The 22135-nt window shown below is 42.4% G+C and overlaps 1 protein-coding gene across 2 annotated transcripts in view; it reads left to right on the forward strand.

Moving 5' to 3' along the window:
* The window catches only part of exoc6 (exocyst complex component 6), an 88043-nt gene that overhangs the window by 41796 nt on the left and 24112 nt on the right, over nt 1-22135 (forward strand). Inside the window, exons 13-21 of one of the 2 annotated variants that reach the window (XM_080455009.1) lie at nt 3305-3376; nt 3885-3982; nt 4406-4511; nt 5248-5357; nt 8263-8374; nt 10386-10520; nt 10639-10818; nt 13037-13066; nt 17492-17633. In XM_080455009.1, the coding sequence (XP_080311135.1) occupies nt 3305-3376; nt 3885-3982; nt 4406-4511; nt 5248-5357; nt 8263-8374; nt 10386-10520; nt 10639-10818; nt 13037-13066; nt 17492-17633 (985 nt within the window). The remainder of the gene's footprint in view (nt 1-3304; nt 3377-3884; nt 3983-4405; nt 4512-5247; nt 5358-8262; nt 8375-10385; nt 10521-10638; nt 10819-13036; nt 13067-17491; nt 17634-22135) is intronic. The other variant, XM_080455010.1, reaches the window with a different exon arrangement.

A 22135-nucleotide genomic window follows, 5' to 3' on the forward strand; every position in this document is an offset into this window, starting at 1 on the left:
AAAAGGAACGGAGGAGAGGATGTAAGATCACTTTAACAGGGCAAGTATGATACTTTTACCCAGATGAAGACCAGCTCGGTTGAAACGCGTTGGCTTTTAACCTTTGTAATAGACATTAAAGTACATGTACATCGATTTCACGTCCTCTCTTCCGTTCCGTGTGAGTGCTCCAATCGTTTCTCTTTTTCAGTCTTAACCCATTAAGGCCTGAGGTTCTGATTCTACAAAAAGTCTTCTAAATCCTAACAGTTTTTTGAAAAAAACGTATGTTTCCATGTCAGTCGCTCTCAAACCTTTTCACGTCAAGGACCTCCAAAATGATATGTATTTGGCCGCCGACCCCAATCTCAAAATATTTAGTTCCAGGGAAGCAAAAAAATTTATAAAAAGAAATACTTAAAAAAATATATGTATTGAAAGATTTGCACAAATGTTCACGAAAATAAATAGATAGATAGTAGATCTACATGCTCATATGAGCTTATAGATCTGGTATTTTTGAACAGCCCAAGTATAAAATAATGGTTATAGCAAAAATCTAAAAGGACACAGATGCGTTCCCGGATTGAATGGGTTAAAAGTACATTGATTTTACGTCCTCTCTTCCGTTCCTTCTTTTGAGTGCTCGGGTCGTTTCTCTTTCCCCAGTCTTAATGTATCCATTTGTAACTCTTGAGAGCGTACAAATGTAACCAAATGGACCCGTTAGGGTCCATTTGGTTACATTTGTACACTCTCTGAGTTAAATTAACACTCGTGAGTTGACTGTGTATATGCTCAGACTTGGCAGCCAACTCTCTTTCTGTAGGACTGGAGTGTCACACCCCCTCCTGACCTCTCCTAATGATAACACTTTGAATCACAATGAGGCTGGCATGGCCCAGCACGGCTCAGCACAGCATGGCGTGACCCCGCCACACTGCATGAAGCACTCACTGATTCATTCAGCATTTTGCCTGTGTGTGTGCATTAACCCACTTAAACCCCATATGGATAACCACCGGAGTCCCTCAGGGCTCAATACTCAGTGTCTTTTCTGTTTTCTGTTATTGTGGGGAAAGCTTTAGCTGAAAATAGCAGGTTGTGAGCTTGTCGATCTGCTATAAGCTTTCCCCACAATACCGATGCTGGGGTTTAAAATGGGTAATATATGTGTGAGCGTGTGTTTTCAAGACTCCATTGCAGCACATGTGTGCGTGCGTGCTTGTGTTCAACTTCAGTATTTGTTAAAAGTTATAGTATGTCTACCTCTATATGCATGCATTGGTGTGTGTGTGTGTGTGGGCATGTGTTTGTGTGTGTGTGTTCATCTTTAGTATTTGCTATAAGTCAAAGTAGGTCTACCTGTATATCGTTGCTGTCAGGCAGAAACCTCTTATTTCTGTTTGAACTCTTTGTGTTTTTTCATAAATTAATACCCTACTTGATCATACTACAGCGTCACACAAAAGCATCAAAAGTAGCAGATCCACAAGCTCGAAGCGCGGCGCGAAACGGCGCGTTTTGAGCTTGTGGATCTGCTAAATTGAGTAAAGTTACTGAAAAGTAACAGTTTTGGACATATATGCATGCATTGGTTTTAACCCATTCAATCCGGGAAAGCCTCTCTGTCATTTAAGATTTCTTTGGCTATTAAAAAATAGCCCAAAGAAAAAGAAAACGTGATGCGTTCTTGGTCCTAATGGATTAATGTGTTTCTGTGTAAACAAGAGAGGCAGGCAGGCAGTAGCCGTTTGGCTGCTGTTTTCTGTCGCATCTCAGGCTGTGCTCATTTAGCCCATTGATTTACACACTCCTCTACGTGTGTGTGTATGTGTGTGTGTGCTTGTGAGATACAGAGAGAGAGAGAGAGAGAGAAAACAGCGACAGGCTCCCTATGTCAATGTTTAACGACGCTGTCATGCTGTTTTCGGGGGCCCATAAATCACCCCACAGTCCAAGGGACGAGAGAGAGCGAGAGAGCGAAGAGCAGTAACCTTTTATGTGTTAACATACAGTAGAAGCCACGTCTATGAAGAGATCCCACAATAGCGGCGTAAAGAAGCACCGCCATTAATGCCGCCGTTGTTGGGATTATATGAATTATTCTATTAGTCTATGTAATTGGTGTTTGTGTACGATTTGTACATGATGTCTTGGTTGGTCGTATCATATTTTTATTTAAAAAAGTAATGCCTGTGGAACTGTTAAAATATTGTTTGCAAAGCTTCTAAATAAGCGTCCGTGTTCGTCGTTCGATCTCTTTCTTTCCCTCTCTTGAGATCAACTCGAGATGACGGCTGTCAGTTGATTTGATACACAAGGGTAGCCTACGGCCTGACTCAAAAGTTTTATGTGTTGTTTATTTAGGCTAGGCCTATTCATGTAGGATAATTCATTTAAATAATGTTGTCGATGCCACTCGACAATTTAGTCACAAAATAAAATGTGGGAAGAGAGAGATTAGGTTAGAATGGTAAAGTTATTGCTAGCTATGCGTTTGTTTTATGCGACCCCCCGCCCCCCTCCAATTCTGTATCCATTCCTTTTATAGAGATCAGCAAGGAAACGGGGCAACATTCCCACCTTGAACAGCTTGGCTGAAAGCCTCAGTTATATTAGTCGCGTGCCGGTGTCATGCTCAGTAAATAGCAGATCTACAAGCTCACAACGCGCCACGAATGTGACGCGTTGTGAGCTTGTAGATCTGCTATTTACGGCTTGTCAAACCAGCGTGCAGCTAAGTACAAATCAGGCTTTACGTGGTGGAATCGAGTTAAGAGGAAGTAAGCGCGCAGCCGCCAGCGTTGCGACAAGCACTCTGAAACGTCGCTGTGGCTGCTGATCGTATCTAGACCACAAGCACACAAACACTACATCTCTTATGTTCTGTCTCCTTTGTTTAGGGATGAAAACGAAGCCCTGAAAGAGAATTCAAAAGATTAGATTTATTTATTTTATCGGCAGTTTTAATGGCAAAGTGCTTTCACACACACACATAATTTGGTTGCTTGTTAAGTTCATACAATACAAGAATTGCAATCTGTGTAAAACTACTCACAAAGCTGATGACATTAAGTTGTTAATGCACTGTTCTGTTTAGGGCCAACATATACATACAGTACTATGTGGGAGTGGTTGCCAGTGACTTAATTGTGTTGACAGTTCCAGGAACAGAATAATTCTGTCTTTGTTGTATTAATGAATATTCTTTTAACAAGAGTAATAAGAGTAGTAACAAAAATGCAGGTATTATTATTGTAGCGCTCTTTATTCTTTTCATAATGATTCACTGCCAACTATGTTGTGTTTGTCTCTCTGATAGTCATACTGTGAAGACCCAGACCTGGTTCTGGAGCTGAAGAACCTCATTGTGATCTTCGCCGACACTCTACAGGTTGGTTCTGATCGTACAGTATTGGTAAAAGTGTTAACGTTCGGATGTGGACAGACTTACTAAATTAAATGTAAGGTGTACAGATGTTTGGGTGCACTGTGGAGCCCTGTGTGTTAAGGTAGCTCTCCACCGCACTGACGTCCGTGGCGGTAAGTGTTGGAAAGCGTCTGTTGTCGAAAATCTGCTGTTGAATGGGCGGTGGGTACACTGGTGCGTCGGGTCGCAAGTTGTAGGGAAGCGACATTCAACCGTTGGATAGCAGCGGGCTTGTTGCTGAAAAAGACATCATGCCATAGGCTATTTTTAACACCATAGTAGCCGCCTGTCTGTCGGCTCTCAGGTGCATCCAGCTACTTTTTTTTACACCTTCCAACCGATCTCCCGACTTCATTCGACTGCCAGTCAGTAGTAATCTGTAGTAGTATGTTTGGTGGAGAGCTACCTGTAGGCCGTCCAACTCAAGTAAACCTTATTTTCTAAATCTGTGTGTGTGTGTGCGTGCGTGCAGGGTTATGGCTTTCCAGTGAACCGGCTGTTTGACCTGCTATTCGAGGTCAGAGATCAATACAACGAAACTCTGCTCAAGAAATGGTCACTGGTCTTCAGGTAAGTCTGATGTTGGTCTCTGTCTGTTTGTGTCCGTTTCCATGTGTGGTGGCCAACACATCTTAATGCCTCATCCGAGCTCGTCAAAGAAAGCTCATAGATACACACACACACACACACACACACACACACACACACACACACACACACACACACACACACACACACACACACACACACACACACACACACACACACACACAGTATAAACAACGTGTATTCAGAGCGTCTTAATTAGCAACAAGGACATATATTCCGGCTCCCAGTACTTACTGCACGTCTTAATTACCCAAGCTGTGCCACTCATGCACTGAGTTGACGTTGCCCAGGATCAAACACGGAGCCTTGTGGTCTAAAGGCATATACTGTGTACACACACACACACACATAATAATATATGAAATATATTATGTCCACACACAGGGAGATCTTTGAGTTGGACAACTACAGTCCTATTCCAGTGGACACGGAGGAAGAATATAAACTGGTGGTCAGCCGCTTCCCCTTCCATGACGCAGAGATAGAGAAGGTTGGTAGTTCCATTCTTCTGGGCACGCAAGAAGCAAGGTGGTTCAATTTGGCAGTGCCATAATTCAACTTAAACAGAACAAACAGGAACACAGGGATGCAGACTACAATCTAATTTGATTATTTAATTGATCAATTATCTATCCAGCCTCGATCACGATCGTGTGGTTGTATTTCTCATGAACAGAGAACAGGTTGTTTGTTAAGGATGTAAGTCTTCAAAAGCCACATGATTATTAACTCTCTCAGTGCCACACAACGAGATATCCCGAGTTTTTTCTGAATGCCCTCAGTGCCAAGAACGAAAAATCCCGAGTTAAAAAATATATAAATAGAAATATTATTATTATTATTTATTTTTTTGCTGGCGCAGTATGAACATATTTTTTTATTTCATTGGCACTGAGAGAGTTAAGCAATCAAACTAGTTTGTTGTAGGTCTTTTATTGTATAAAAGTGGGACTCCTTTCAGAGGCCTTGTGGAGATTACTGGTCCTTAATTAACCATTTAATAACTATATACATTATTTTGTTGACTGGGATCCACCAGGGAGGGCTCTATTCTTGGTCTTGTCCTTTTTTCCATCTACACCAAATTCACCAGCTCACAATGCGTCGCAAAGCAACACGTTGTGAGCTATTTGTGCCAACCATTAACCGCCAGAATAGGGACGTTGGGGTTCATGTGATTCGTTGACAAGTCGTCTGATACTGTATTTGTGTGTTTGTGTGAGCAGCAGGACTTTCCTAAGAAGCTACCCATGTCCCAGTCAGTCCCTCAGATCTACACGCAGGTCAAAGAGTTCATCTACGCTAGCCTCAAGTTCTCAGAGTCTCTCCATCGCAGGTAGGACCTCTCATAAGTTATGTTCTTTGTCAATGTTCCTGGAAGAAATATGCAAAAGATATCGCTGGTGTCAGGCAGAAACCTTGTATCAACCATATTTCAACTTTTTATGTTTTGGTTTTCTCCATAATTTAATACCCTTCTTCCTCATATTACAGTGTCACACAAAAGTAGCAAAAATAATTGTTTTTTTTTTATGGAAAACACATCGAGTGCCAGAGGTTTTTTTAAACCGGGTACATCCAGTGCCAGCGTTTCTTACCGTTTTATGCCGATCGTTTTAGAGCTGCAAAAGCCTCCACGAGGACCCGGATGGAAACAAAGGGTGTCCGGGCGATGGCCGATGGTTCCGTCTAACTGGAACAATAATATTTCTAACGCGATCCGCCATTGCAGAGTGATCGCCCGTCAAAAATGGCTTGTTTTCACCACTGTAAAAAAGTGGATATGGATTTTCTCCAAATCCTATCATTGGAGCGGACGGAAGTGACGTTTTTTGGGCTCATGTCACATCCGTCCATTACATTTTACAGGGACCTAGGATCATTCCTAAGCTGCGTTAGAGCGCCCCTTGTGGGGGAAAAGAAATTCAAAAAAATAAAAACACGTAGATTTACGGTTTTGGCACTCAATGTGTTAAAGGACGACTTCACCGATTTTCAACCTATCTTCATATAATTGGTCCTCACTAATACTCATGATAAAATGGTACAATTTTTTTCTACTTGGTCTGTGTCTCATAGGAGGGCTGTGGACAGTCCAGAAACCCGTCTACCAGTGACATCATCGTTAGGCATGATTTTATTTCCCAACAAGATTTCACATTTATTTATTTCGATTTTTATTAACACGAGAACAATGGCTTATTTTATTGCATTGCAACTTTCCAGGAATAGAAAGCCTGCAGTTTCTATTAGCTTGGATTCCCCATTGATGATGTCACTGGTAGACGGGACTCTGAACTATCCACAGACCTCCTCTGAGACACAGACGAGTAGACAAAAACCATTTTATCATGAGTATTAGTGAGGACCAATTAAATGGAGATAGGTTGAAAATCGGTGAAGTCGTCCTTTAAGTGTGTCTGTGGGTTTTATAAATATTGAACCAATTAAAAGTATTTACAAAAGCTTGTGACTAAATAATAACTACATTGTATCCATTGGAACACAGGTTCTTTTTTCCAGAAAAGTAACAGTTTGGGATTTTTTTGGACAGATTTCCACCCGACAGCTACGATATTTGCTGTCTCTCTTGCTTTCTCCCTCTCTCCTGGACACACACACACACACACACACACACACACACACACACACACACACACACACACACACACACAAAACTGTCCGAGCTGGAATGTTGTAACTGCAGTGATAAGTCTGTGATACACATGTGTGCACGTATATGCACACACACACACACATGACAGGTCGTTACAACATTCCCCGGTCCGTCAGTCAGTGTAATCAGGAGCAGCAGGTGTGCAACAGTTTGGGATATGATGACCCTGCATATTTATTTTCACATCTAACTGTGTGTGTGTGTGTGTGTGTGTGTGTGTGTGCGTGTGCGTGCGTGTTTTACATTTTGGGTAGTTACCTTATACAGTAGCTACAGAAACAGGCCTACTTACATTTTAGGTTGTTAAACATAGTAGCTGTAATTTTTCAGACACTATAAAACCGTATAATACAGTACATTTCAGCCCAGTATTGTACTGTATAGTCCTTACGTTGCACACTTTAATGCGCCAATAACAATGTTCACCTGCCGTATTATGTAGCAGTGGTGTCGATCTCACAGGCCGTCAATAGAGGGCAGACGGTCACAAATCACACTGCTGTGACTGGACGCACGGCGAGGCCGAGAAGCACGTGTGTGTGAAAATGTGCGTGTGTGCGTGCATGTGTGCATGTATGTCGTTAGATACACAAACACGCTGTGAGACTGGAGCACCCTTGCATTGACCCTGGTTGGTCTGTTTTGGCACTGTGCTGTCTCCCTCTATTTTCTCTACCCCGCTCTCTCTCCCTCCATCTCTCTACCTCTCTCTCTCTCTCTCTCTCTCTCTCTCTCTCTCTCTCTGTCAGCTTTTATATCTCTTAAATGTCGCTCTCTTTATATCTGTCTCATCCCTCTCTCTCTGCCTTGTGTGTGTGTGTGTGGTTTACAAAGCTATCTAGTCGGTGCTAATTACGTCTTTGTGTGATAAGGTCTAGTTAAACGCTACTTAAACACTGGCCACATATTTGAATGGTGGTCAAACACTGCTTACATTATTGGTTGAACATTGTTTAACTGTTGGTTAACAGCTAGCCGCTGGATCTGGGAACTGTTTGCTCACCTCCCCCTGACACACACACACACACACACACACACACACACACACACACACACACACACACACACACACACACACACACACACACACACACACACACAATCTCTCTCCCCCTCTATCACTGTTTGCACCCTATCTCCTCTTTCTTGTGTACCCACACACATAGTCAAACACACACAAATAGCCTGAACACACAGACAGACAAAATCCATACCTGTACATTTGGTTTGTCCTGTCCATATTATCATCACTGTTTGTTTCAATTATGTATGTCCAAAAGTGTTACTTTTCAGGAAGAAACTAAACTGTGTTGCAATGGATTCAGTGTATTAACAAAAAATCCACATACAGAATTAACCAGAAGTAATTCACGTTCACTTTAAAAAATAACCGAAATAGCAGATTTACAAGCTCATAATTCGCTCATACAATGCGTTAGCGGATTTTGCGGGACACTTTGTAGGGCATTAATTTACAGAAAAAAACAAGTTTAAATCGCCATCGGTAGCGATTATTATGTATCCCTGTTGTGTCTTCACATCTTGTTTTATGTTTTGTATCCAGCTCGACAGAGATTGACGACATGCTACGAAAGTCAACCAACTTGCTGCTGACCAGAACGCTGAGTGGCTGCCTTCAAAACCTCATAAAGAAACCTCACATAGGGCTGACTGAGGTTAGTAACACCACTACTGTTAACGCCTGCTCGTATGACATTTCCCATGCCAACACGCAGACTGGGGTTTGGATCCTTTAGGATGTTAACCATTCCGTTTCCATAACAATTCCCTCTTAACACATTGAGTGCCAATCACGTAGATCTACGCAAACCTATTTAAAGCCGCCACGTGCCAATCGCGTAGATCTACGCGAAGTGGTGTTTTTTTTTCAATTTTTGGTACGGCACTTTTAAAAAAAAAAATTGGTACGGCACATTTCATTGTAACACCACCGGAAGCGGAATTATTCGGGATCCCGTTTCGCCGATCCCGTCGGCCCCCATTCTAAAGCGCACACTGAAACTCCATTTTCTCCTTGTATTTTTTTCTCCTCGCATATCACTGTTTAACGTAAACCGTTCTAACTACAACAATGGAGCTCCGTTTGACACGTGGTTTTCACTGGTAGAAGCAGGGAGATCGCGCCGATGTTTACAAACAGTGCAGAGCTCAATCTTAAGGATTTTAACAAGGTCTATGGCGATGTGAAAAAAACAAAAAAACAACAATAAAACGTTGGCACTGGTGAGTACATTATATGAGATTAACCTCTGGCATGGAATGTGTTAAAGGGATAGTTCACCCAAAAAAAAAATCTTTTTTTCTATCTATTAGTCACCTCATGGATATTTTTTTGTTTTTGTCGCATTCCTAAGCCAATAATTTGATGACCAGCGGACTGGTAGACAGCCGTTCCGGTAGGAGACACAAAGGAGACTCTTTGTGTCTCCTACCGGAACCGCTGCCGATCATCAAATTATTGGCTTAGGAATGCGACAAAAACAAAAAAAAATAGTAAAATACTACTAACCCTTTAACAGTCTGATTCCTTGTCGGTTTCCTATAGTGGGTTCCAAATGAACCCTTACAGGTCTGTAACTCTGAGAGTGTACAAATGGAACCAAATGGACCCTTACGGGTCCATTTGGTTCCATTTGTACACTCTCAGAGTTATAGTGGTCCTTCAAATTTAAAATTTTGAGAACCACCGGTATTGTAATTGTATATAGCGGACGTGAAGTCCACATACCAGCTCTGATCAAAATGTGATGGAACCGATGTCTAGGAAACACATGCACCGTTACAGTTACTATTTTATCGATGCCGCTGTTGCTAGGCGGAAATGTGTGGAAAAACCCTTGTTCACACCCAGGGAGCTATTTACACCACTAGGAAGGGCTGGGCTCAAATTAACTACTTGGAGGGGGGAGCGAGGGGGGGTGATCTACAAGGTCACAAGCAACGAGTCACAATGAGATTTGGTATAGAAGGGAGGAAAAAAGCGGACCAAGTACAGAGTCATTGTTTTAATTAAGATCTGCTATTTTTGAATAGCCAAAGAAATTAAAAAAATAAACAGATTCTTTCCCGGTCTTAATGGGTTAATCGTCAAGTAAAATTGCTAAATCGTGCCAGCCCTACACACACACACACACACACACCTTCGTTCACTGTGTCCTGCATTGCCGGAGTTGTAAACTTGTGTCCCCTTTAATTAAGGTGTCTTGTTGTTTTATAGTTTTTATACTCTGTTCTTTGCTTGTTTTTACAGCACAAAACGTGTTTTATCGTGTTCTTATTTCAATATTATTACTCTGTTGTGTTATGCCTTTTGTAATCTGCCCTCAATGTATTTCCGAGAAAATAGATAAAGGTTGAATGAATGAAAGAATGACCCCTATCAACTAAGTATTAGTTTACCAAGTGTAGATGGGTTTAAGTGGTAAGTTTTCACCTACAAAGACATGCCTGAAACAGGGATCGATTATTAATTGTTTATTTTATTAAATTATCGATTGTTTTTTTTTATAATCGATTCAATCAATTAGTTTGATTAACTGTTGCACCCCGTACTCAATAACACCTCACTCAATACACTGCTGCTGACACGTGTGTGTGTGTGTGTGTGTGGGGCTGTGTGTGTGTGTGTGTGTGTGTGTGTGCACGTGTGTGTGTGTGTGTGTGTAGCTGGTACAGATCATCATTAACACCACCCACCTGGAGCAGGCCTGCCGGTACCTGGAGGAGTTCATCACAAACATCACTAATGTCTCCCCCGAGACTGTTCACACCACCAGACTCTACGGTCTGTCCACCTTCAAGGTAACACTGACACACACACACACACACACACACCAAAAAGTACACGTTTTGTGCACATTATGAGCAAACCAACAAAAAAAAAAACAACAACCCCCAATCAATGTTTTTGTCTCTCTAGGACGCGCGTCACGCTGCAGAAGGCGAGATCTACACCAAGCTGAACCAGAAGATCGACGAGTTCATCCAGCTGGCGGACTACGAGTGGGGCATGTCCGAGTCGGATGGCCGCGCCTCCGGCTACCTCATGGACCTCATCAACTTCCTGCGCTCCACCTTCCAGGTCTTCACACACCTGCCGGTGAGTTGGTCCCGCCCAATTTGACACGCACCTTCGTTAACTGTGTCCTGCATTGCCGGAGTTGTAAACTTGTGTCCCCTTTAGACGTGATCCCTACGTGTTGTTTTTTAATGGTGTCTTTGTTTCTGAAATGTTATTTTTTCCGTTGAAAATAGCGAATTTCACAGCGGACAGAAGGGTTGAAAATGTATTAGAATAAGTATTTTTAAATAGACAATTCAGCTTTTCCCCTCTTATCACTTCACTTCACTTTGCACTTCTATTTTGGTCATCAGTTCAATAATGTAAACAATACGCTCCATGTTCATAGAACTTAGCATTAATAAAACAACAACAATAATACATTATTAGTACATGGTTAGCACCAAAAAAGGTAAAGGCTGAAGCTAATGTGCTTATTCTGCCTACCCTTTCCACATGCAGTACATACAATGGCAACGCATTTTCTCCAGTTTACTTTGGGCACCTCATGACAAACAAAGAAAACAGATTTAAGTCTTTCCAAAATAAGAACAAACCCCCCCCCCCCCCCCCCTTTTTTTTTTTTGCTTCATAATCCAACTGTTCACAAACAGCGTGTTTAATTGGCATGTTTGAAAATGTATCTTACTTTATTGTCATAGTGTTTTTCATACGTGATTTGAAGTTGAGCCGTACCTTGGCGTACGTATGTGTCGTATTAGTGCCTGCTCTGTGCTTAATGTATTCGTATAATTGGTTTCTTTTTACATGTTGTCACGCCTTCAAACGAAAAAAAAAATCTCATTAACAAACAAGGTATTTACGAGTGTGAGACCCGATAGAAGTTACATCAGAGGTTTTTTAGCATTTAGAAAGTTTTAACAGAGATTACTGTTTTTATAAACCAATAGAAGAATCATTACTGGAGTAATTACACCATAATTACAGATGTGAGGGAGATTTAATTACAAAGCTTGGCCCATCTTTTGCTTTAGGCCTATTTTCTTTTTTTTGCCAGGTACCATAGGGTTTAACCCATTCAATCCGGGAAGGCATCATCATGTGTCATTTTAGATTTGAGCTATGACCATTGTTTTATACTTTGGCTATTCAAAAATAGCAGATCTACAAGCTCATAGCTATGAGCTTGTAGATCTACTATTTTTGAAAAATCTTGAACAGGGTCCCTGGAACAACATATTTTGATGGGGGGTCGGCGGCCAAATACATATAATTTTGGGTGGTCCTTGACATGAAAAAGTTTGAGAACCACTGATATTATAACAACATACGTTTTTCAGAAAACTGTTCAGGTCCTTACACACCGGGGGCGATTTTTTTTTTTTTTTAAACCTTATAAAGTCAATGCAAGCTTCCACATCAGTTTCGCGGAGCGAAAAAGCGTCTTTTATTTATTCGGACCGAGTCCGAATTTTGCGTATATTCGCATAATCGCCGGTGTGTAATGACCTTTAGGATTTAGAAGACGTTTGTAAAGATTTGCACACATTTTCACGATTTTTCCCAAAAAAATTTATTTATTGAATAGCCAAATAAATTAAAAAAATGACACAGATGCGTTCCCCGGATTGAATGGGTTAAAAACCACTTATAAATTAAAAAAAACGAAGTCTGAAGGCGCTCGCTGTATATTTGACACACATTATGTTTACCGTGGCGTGCAGCACAGTCAAATCATTATTGGAGCCATCTGAATGTGCTTTTGGGCTGGGGGGGGGGGGGGGCTGCCCTGCCCGGCGACAGCCTCGACTCATTTCTTATTTCCCTGTCAGATGATCTGCTTTGCCTTGCTCCTCCCCCATTTCCAAGTTCTCCCTGTCTGTCTGTCTGTCTGTCTGTCTGTCTGTCTTGTGTTTCCAACAAAAGTCCTCTGCTTCTTCTTCTTCCTGCTCCTTCGAAACAGTTTTTTCAGGAATGTCTCCCGTCTGTCTCTGTCTCGTAACCCCACCCCCGCCCCCCACACCCCGGCGATGAATAATAATAACGCTTTGATGGATTCATTTTTATGAGTTTACGGGCCAATTTGATTTCATTGATTAATTTGACTCCTTTGCCAAAGCATGCTGAGATCTCTGAAATCTTACCTCCTCTTGTCCATTTATCGTTACCATACTTTTTTCTCCTCTTCCCTACCCTTCCTTCTTTCCTTCCTTCCTTCCTTTCCCTCCTTCCGTCCCCCTTCCTTCCTTCCATGTTGTTTTGGTTGGTTTTGGGGGGTGTCTGTCTCTCTGCTCAGAATAACAACAATGACCATGCGTCGATGTCGGTAAGTATCCCTGCCTGGCCGTCCGCTGCACTGCTGCAGTACAGCGAGAGGGAGAGAGAGAGCCATGGGGGGGGGGGGGGGGTTTAACCCTTTTTATCCGGGGAACGCGTCTGTGTCACTTTAGATTTCTTTGGCTATTAAAATATAGCAGGTGTACAAGCTCATATAGATATCTTGTAGATCTGCTATTTTAGAAAAATCGTGAAAATTTGTGAAAATCTTTGAATATAATATATATACATTTTTTTACTCAAATCTTTGCTTCTGGGGGTCCCTGGAACAAACATTTTGAGATGGGAGGGGGGGGGGGGGGTCCTTGACATGAAAGAAATTTGAAAACCACTGATATTATAGCAACATAAGTAAAAAAAATAAAAATAAAAAATGTTAGGATTTAGAACAAGATTTAGACATTTGTAGAATCCCCAGAAGGAAAGATTTGAGTTAAAATGTTTCGCTTTAGAAAACATATAGGCCTATATTCAAAGATTTGCACACATTTATGAACATATGTATATATAGGCCTATATTCAAAGATTTGCACCCATTTTCAAGATTTTTCTGCAAGCTCATAGCCATGCTCTGAGCTTGTAGATCTGCTATTTTTTGAATAGCCCAAAGTAATACAATAATAATTATAGCTTAAAAATAATCTAAAATGACACGTGTACGCGTTCCTGGGATTGAATGGGTTAACGGCATGCTCATGTCTGACTGTGGAAGCTCCAACACTCCAAGCCTTGTTGCTTCTTTACTTCACCTGTGGTTAACCCCCTTGTTGTGATGCACATTTCTGTTCACATCTGCATTTAGCTGACGCTTTTTCATGCCCTTTTTTAGGAATCCGAACCATGACCACCCACCCACAGTATGCCATGTTTGTATAAAGATAATCACATTCACCACCACGGTTCATACATAGTAGTTAGTAACTAATGATAAGTTCATGGTTTTCCCCATCCGTTTACTTTCTAAAATGTAGTAGGCGAGCCCTAATATTCATTATCTTAATGGCATTTATTTTCTCGGCCTAACACATTGGTTTGAGTCTTTTTAGACTTAGTTTTGAATGTTATCCTAGAAAAAGCCGTCCTAATCCCGTTAAGAAATGATGTTTCCGAATTAGTTTTGCAAGGAGCTGATGACTTGTCTAGGTGCCATATTTTGAATATGTACTCGGGACAACAATGTCTTACTCAACAGTTTTCTGCTTTGCGTACATTGGCCCCGATATTACCTGCATCTCTAAATTAAACCTGTGATGGATTTTTTTTCTTTTTCATCTCTCTATAAGCTCTTGCTTTGTTGAGTTTGGAACTCTCCAACGAAGCATGGCACCGGGCCCAGGAATGTGTTGAGATTGCATTGTGGGTAAAGCGCTCCCTTTTGATTCAGTGTTCCTAAGTTCACTCGAACCCCCTCGGGATAATCATACGTTCAGTCAATCAGTCAGTCAGGGATGAATCTGTGGGCTTGTCGAGGCTCCTCTTTTCCCCTGTGTTTCACATTGGCTCAACTCGGCTGAGATGGAGGGAGGAATTCCTGATTCAAGTCCGTTTTTTTGATCGTCATCATTCCTGTCAAACGTCTATAAATATTCCCGGAGGTTCACTTTTTGGGGACCCCGACGACCTCTGGACACAGCTTCACGTCACTCCCGCCTTATACAACGAGGCCCGCTGACCTCTACCACACCTGCATGTTGGGAGATCTGATCTCCCTCGAGCCTCCGTACTATGTTTTTCCTCTCCCCCTCACCCAGTGTGTTTGCATAGAGGCCAAGGCAGGGTGTGGCTAGTAGCTCTTTTAACCCATTCTATCCAGGGGACGCATCTCTGTAATTTTTTTGATTTCTTTGGGCTATTCAAAAATAGCAGATCTACAAGCTTGTAGATCTGCTATTTTAGAAAAATCGTGAACATTTGTGCAAATCTAAGTATTTTTATAGCAAACATTTGTAACTCAAATCTTTGCTTCTGGGGGTCCCTGGAACAAAATATTTTACAGATGTTCGCTTTAAAAACATACATATTTAAAGATTTGCACACATTTTCACGATTTAAAAAAAATTGCAGATGAGCTTGTATATCTGCTATTTTTTTATAGCCAAAGAAATCTAAAAAATAACAGAGATGCGTTCCCGGTCTTACTGGGTTAAACATCTCCAGCGATGTCTCATCCCCACTTTCTTCTACTCTAACCCCTTTTTGAGAATTTGATCCTTTGCCCATTGAAATGGTTTAGCTGGGGGGGGGGGGCTGCTACCTTTCCTTACGGGGACTTCCAATTCTGCATCTACATGAATTGGCTTCAACGCATAAGGTTTATCGTGTCCTTTGCTCTTCGCTCAACGTGAGTGTCCCATCTCCCAACTTTTCAATGACGAAATGGCACCAAGTGGAAACAAACTGCTGCAAGGCAGTCTTTGCTACAGAGCCATTTGTAGCCCGTCCTGACTGATACCGCTCAGTGTATCTCTGCTGTCTGTCTGCTAGTCAGTTTGTCAGCATGAAGTTGCAGTGTTAGCACCAGGGATGTTGTGGAGCGCAGAATAAGGATATTTCATTTTTCTACGTCAGATATGCACACATACTGTACGCACGCATGCACGCCGTGATTTGAATCCTCTCCACTGTGGCTCCAACTCTTTGCAGTTGATGTGATCGGGTGACTTTGTTTTGTGACCTACAGTATCTCTTATCCAATTTAGACCGGTAAAGAATCTGTAATTTTCGATTTGAACCATTATCTTATACTTTGGCTATTCAAAAATAGCAGATATACAAGCTCATAGTGGCCAAGTCTTTGAATATATATTTTTCAAAGCGAACATTTGCGAATCTTTGCTTCTGGGGATTCTACAAATGTCTTCTAAATCCTACATTTGTTTTGAAAAATCTTATGTTACTATAATCAGTGGTTCTCAAACTGTTTCATGTCAAGGACCCCCAAAATTATATGTATTTGGCCGCAGACCCCCATCTCAAAATATGTTGTTCCAGGGACCCCCAGAAGCAAAGATTTGAGTAAAAATGTTTGTTTAAAAAAATATATATGGTCAAAGATTTTCATGAATTTTCAAAAATAGTAGCTCTACAAGCTCAAGCTCACTCGGTGCCGCGCCATGAGCTTGTATATCTGCTATTTTAAAATAGCCAAAGTATAAAATAATGGTTAAAGTGGTTACACAGATGCGTTCCCGGTCTTAAAGGGTTAAATAAGAGAAAGAATCACTAATTACGGTATGTATTGAGTCTTGTTTGATTTGATAGAGAAGTGACGTGTAGAGCAATGCATCATCTGTTTAGCCGGAGCGCTGCTCGTGACTGACCCATGACCTTAGCTCAGCCACGTCATCCCTGGATTTGGAGAAGTTGTTGCATGAATGTGTGTCAGTGTTGTTGTCAGTGGTGGTTTGCTGACCCCGGTTCTCTGTACAACAAACACTTAACTGCAAGCGTACAGACCCGTTCAAAGTCATTCTTTCACATTTCAAGCACTCGGAGTGGAGCTCGGTTTTAACTTTGACTCACTCCACCGCAAAGACAACGATTACGCACAGTTCCGTCGGGTCAGACTCAGTCCGGTCCGAGTATTTGAAATGTTAAGAATCCACGTTTGATTCGGGGATAGCAATTGTGATGCTATGGAACTAAATGGAGGATTGTGTATGAGTTTTGTATTCTGCCTTTACCTGCATGCATCAGACCCTCTGTGTTCAATGTTTCTCCAAATAATCTGGCAACGGACACAGACCTGGGGCATAATAGCATCATAAATCCTCTCACATACTTCATGGTGATAGATGGAGCTTTCCTGGCCCAACTGAATACTCATAACAATGCAACAAATGAATTTATATTCGACTAGCAATCACAGCTCAATGTATGGTATATTAAAAATAAAGATAAGGCAGGGCCATATATTGAATATGATGTGAAAGATTCAGCGTTACGTTATCTTAGATATTTTCCATCGTGATTGTATCCATCTGTATAAGGTGAAATAATGAACCACAGTTATCTCCTGTCTGGTATGTGTGAGGATCTATGATGCTTATTGGCCAACTGAAAGTTAATTGAAAGGGGCTAGGCCTGGCTAATCAATGACAGGTGTTCAGGTATGGTATGCTGGATGCTTTGACTGGCGTTATGTTCGTGGCCTTACTGTGTTTGTTGACCCAGATATGAAGGTGCAGTGTAACAATGTATCTCTCCTCCCCTCTTATTGTTTTCCCCACTATATTTCTACTTCTACCTCCCCCCATCTCCCCTCTTTCCTCTTAACCTCAACCCCCCCCCTCCCCTCCCTCTCTCCCTCAATCATTTTATTCCTGCACACGTCCGTCCCTTCCTCTCCCCTCCTGTTTCTGCCTGTCCTCCATCCGTCCCGTCCGTCCTTCCTGCTCTGTCCTTCTCCCTGCAGGGTAAAGTGGCCCAGACGGCGTGCATGTCCGCCTGCAAGCATCTGTCCACGTCCCTCATGCAGATGTTGTTGGACACGGAGCTCAAGCAGATCAGCATGGGGGCCATCCAGCAGTTCAACCTGGACGTCATACAGTGTGAATGTGAGTACTCATTTATATGTATATATATACATTTCCTTTTTTGAGCGGTGTAACCGCTCCTATAAGTGGGTTTAGGACCCATCCGTGGCGAAAGTTTTTCTTTCCGTCGTGAAAATGAGTCTTTCGCTGTGACGCCATGCTGTGGAAAACACGCCCATTGGCTAATTGGCTAAGGATTGGCTGTGATTGGCTAGCGAGACACATGATGAAATTAACTTCAAACTTCGCAGACGCGCTGTGATTGGCTTGCGAGACGCATGATGAAATTAATAATAATGTAAAAAATTTAAGAACGTCACTTCGCAGGACGTGCTGTGATTGGCTACCGAGATGCATGATGAAATTAATAACTAAATAAATAGCACCGCTCACTTCACACTGGGTGTGATTTTTATAATGTATTAAAACTCATCATCGTACATTTTTTACTTTGAATAATACCCAACTTCCAGGGCAGTGGTAGGGGGTCCTTGAGGTGTTGTTGTTGTGAATGGGTATGCTGCACCAGCTTAATATGTTGGTGTGGAAACTCTGTATGTATGCAGTATCGATACTTTTACTTAAGTCAAAATATTTGTCCTAAAAGTCCTAAAAGTCAACTAACACCTGTTGTGGTGGGTACGGGCTCCATATTGGTGGTGGGCGGTGGGCATACCGAACCCCCTTTTCCCTTATACAAGTGTTGTTGAGTCAGCCTGTCATCCACATCCCACATGTAGTGGATTTGACAGAGGTTAAACCTTCCCCAGTCAGCCAACACTCACCTTACACAAACCAAGTATCCAGGGCAGGCGAGACCTGCCACTGTAGATTACACGGTGGCCTTTTACACAGGGAAAATGTTGAGCGACAGGCAAGGCGGGCCATTTGCTCCGTTTGAAGATTTTTCAGGCAGTTCACCCAGTTTGGTTCATGTCCTTTTTTCTCTCATTGGGGCAAATGGATGTGACAGGTAGAAGATGGAGAGGGAGGGAGGAGGGGGGGGGGAAGAACGCGCACAGTAGAATTCTCGGTGTTCATTTAACCACTGAAGCTCTATTCTATACCAGTGGTTCTCAACCTTATCAGGCCGTGACCCCCCCAAAATAATCATATTTGAACTGGGGACCCCCCAGATTAATATTGTGAAAATAGCCGATCTACAAGCTCACAACGCCTCGCAACGTGAGGCGTTTTGAGCTTGTAGATCGGCTATTATCAAATGTTTTGCCTCTTTCTTATATTATTTGACAATTTGACAATTGTTTGACCACTTTTTATAGTACAGTTTGTTGATTACTTTTGATGCAGTAATGGTAAATGTTTTTAGCTATTAAAAAAGTCTTTAAAAAAAATAGGGATGCCAGGAAGAAAGTGGTTAATTCTAAGAGTGTAACCATGTTATTTTGTTAAATAAACACTGAGAATGTTACAGTGTGGAGTGAAAAGGCAAGTTGAGAGACAAGAATGGAGAGGGAGGAGGGAAGCAGAGAGAAGAATAGAGAGAAAGAGGGAGAAAGGGAAGAGAGAAAGAAGAAAAAGAGAGAGGTAGGATATACGTATGTGTTATCATTACCTTTGGTTAGGGCTGAATGTGTAGCCGCGGTTCTCTTACGTTCCAGAGTTTGGATGAATGCCTTTGTTAGTCAGAAACGTAAACAGCACATGGTACAGTCAGACATTAAGGCTAAAAGGATAACATTTAAAAGGCCTGGGGACTTGTTTCCATTGTGGTCCTATGTATTCAATTCATCGACATAGCATGGAAAATTAACACAATAATACATGTCATCAACAAATACAAACACTATATGTACAAAGGAAACGGGAAATGACACTTAACTCCTGTGTGATCTGTACAGTACAATCAAGCAGACAACGTGATTAAAAAACTTCAGATAAACCCTTACTGACTCTAACCCTACATTAGGATATGAGACAGTGAATGGCTATCCGCTAAAGCAGTACATCGATGACTAGTGAAGGCCCCAACCTGCCCTTACTCACTATTAGCACTGTTCCAGAAAACAGTAGATTCAAATTTCCCACTTGGAACTCTTCAGAGACTGTCATGTTACTGAGTCGCTTTTCGGACCCTCTGTTGATGCAATTCCGGGGTTGCTATGGTGATTTTGTTGTTTGCAATATTTGCAGTTTACCACCCTAAACCAACCATCAGCTTGGCCAAGCTTTGCATGACGTTTGTGCCACAAACAATATAAGTGTTAGTGGCGCACACTTTGTAAATCAACTGCCACTTTTTGTGCCATTGTACCGATGTAACTGTTAATGTCGCAAACTCTGCAAACCAAGTGACACTTTTGGGAAACTGTATCAATATAGGTGTTGGCGTGCGCTCTTTGCAAATCAACTGACATAGCGATTGTGGTCGTAAGTGAAATGTACTGGACTTGGACTGTGCATCTGGAGGGAGGACCAGAGAGATTCAATCATGTTACAGTGGCAGTGAGACACAAGGTGTACTCGTTTGGAGGCTTCTGTTACGGGACGGCTAACGTGAACACGTTACACGGGTCAGATTGACGTACATGTGCTCAACACGCTGTCTTTGCGCTGGGTGAAGTTGCCCCCGGTGACAGATCCAAGAGGAGAACGTCCTGTTGAGGTTCCCGCCAAGCGCTACGGCCACACGGCTGTGCTAATAGAAGATACCATATACTTCTGGGGGGGTTTCCATGAGAACTACTCAAGGGAAGACAGCGATGCGCTTTATGCATTCGATGTCGACGACCACAGGTGGTTCAAGCCCGAGACTTCCGGGACCGTCCCAGAGGCGAGGCACGCACACTCGGCCTGTGTCCTGTAAAAGGTCATGTATATCTGTGGAGGAATTGATGCGCAGACTAGAGGCATGAATGATCTCTACAAGTTGGACACCGCCGTAATGGTCTGGTCTTTAATTAACACCGGAGGCACTTTTCCATCATCACATCATCACGCTGCCGCCATCATCGGGACAAAGATGTTTGTATTCGGGGGCCAACGGTACATGGACCCCCGCTACAACGTCAGAGTGTTTGACACAGAGACCAACTGCTTGCTGAGCACACCTTCTGCACAGGATCCAGAAGGACTTGCGTGTCCTTGTGCCTTTGTCTACGATGGAGAGCTGTACATATTTACTTACTACCAGCCTACTTGCTTCTACAGTAATCTGTGGAAATTCAACCCAGAGACCTTCTCCTGGAAGAGGGTTAAGCCCAAGGGGAAAGACCGATGTGGGAAGAGTACTGTAATACAGTATATACTGTACTGTTGCATGGTGGAACATCGCAACATCCTCTCATTCACACACAACCTGCACGTCTTGTACTTAAGTCCTAGTCTGAAGACGTTATGCAAGCTAACAGTTATTCAGCACGGTCTGGATCAGTCAGGACTGCGTCACGACATCAGGTGGGAACTGGAAGCCATGACTAAAATAACATCATGAATAATTGTCTCCGCCAGGCCGAAGGCATGGTGGAGAGTATGTTTTACCCTCCGTCCGTCCATCCGTCCGTCCGTGTGTGTGTGTGTCCGTCTGTCACCAGCTGTGATTGGCTAGCGAGACACATGTTGACATGATAACATCACTCATATCATACCTACCTGACCTGGCGGAGACCTGTGCTCCGAGGAGCACATTTTCTAGTTGTCTCCGCCAGGCCAAAGGCATGGTGGAGAGTATGTTTTACCCTCCGTGTGTGTGTCCGTCTCAGCCAAGCTAACATTGGTCAAGCTTCACGTGACACGTGACAATATGTAATATTGTACCGTGATTGGCTGACTCTATTCAGACCCTTTGCTTTGATTGGCTAGCGAGACGCATGATGAAATAATAACCTATAAATAGCAGCACGCACTTCAAAAAAATTTTTAAGTGAGCTTCCATCACCGTGATGACCACTGTTGTCACCAGGCCGAAGACACATGACAATATGTAATATAAGTAGGTAAGACAGGATTAATCAGGAACAGTACTCGCCTGGTGGAGACCTGTGCTCCGAGGAGCACATTTTCTAGTTAATTATATTTTTGTGAGCTATGGTATTTAGTATAGTTAATACCCCCAAAAACTAAAAAAGGAAGAGAGCAGAAGAAAGGGAAAGACAAGCAGATTCTGTTATTAGTTTCATTTTTATTTGATTAGATTTTTCTCCAACAGGGAGACCTCGCATCACCAGGAAGTGAATCAGCTCTAGATGGATGCGGACTGGTCCCAGTCTACCACTGACCTTTTTTTGCCAGACCCAGGGGGTCGGGCCTACATGAGGCTTTGTCGGTCCCCCTCTCCAAACGTTTTCGTCCATACATGGGCATAAAAGAGGTCTGTCTTCTGTCCTCTTTTTGATTGGCCAAGCTTAGCGTGACGTAGTGCTCTGATCTTTCAACCACTAGGGGTCTGGCAGTACCAGGTCTCCTGGTTCCCTTGTTTTTAAATATAAGAAAGTTAAAAACTACGGGAGACTTATGGGAAAATATTTAAACGGCAGGACAGCGGGAGAGAAGGGTTCAAATAC

The sequence above is a fragment of the Gymnoscopelus braueri genome (assembly GCF_963280865.1).
Source record: "Gymnoscopelus braueri genome assembly, chromosome: 17".
Classification (NCBI taxonomy): domain Eukaryota; kingdom Metazoa; phylum Chordata; class Actinopteri; order Myctophiformes; family Myctophidae; genus Gymnoscopelus; species Gymnoscopelus braueri.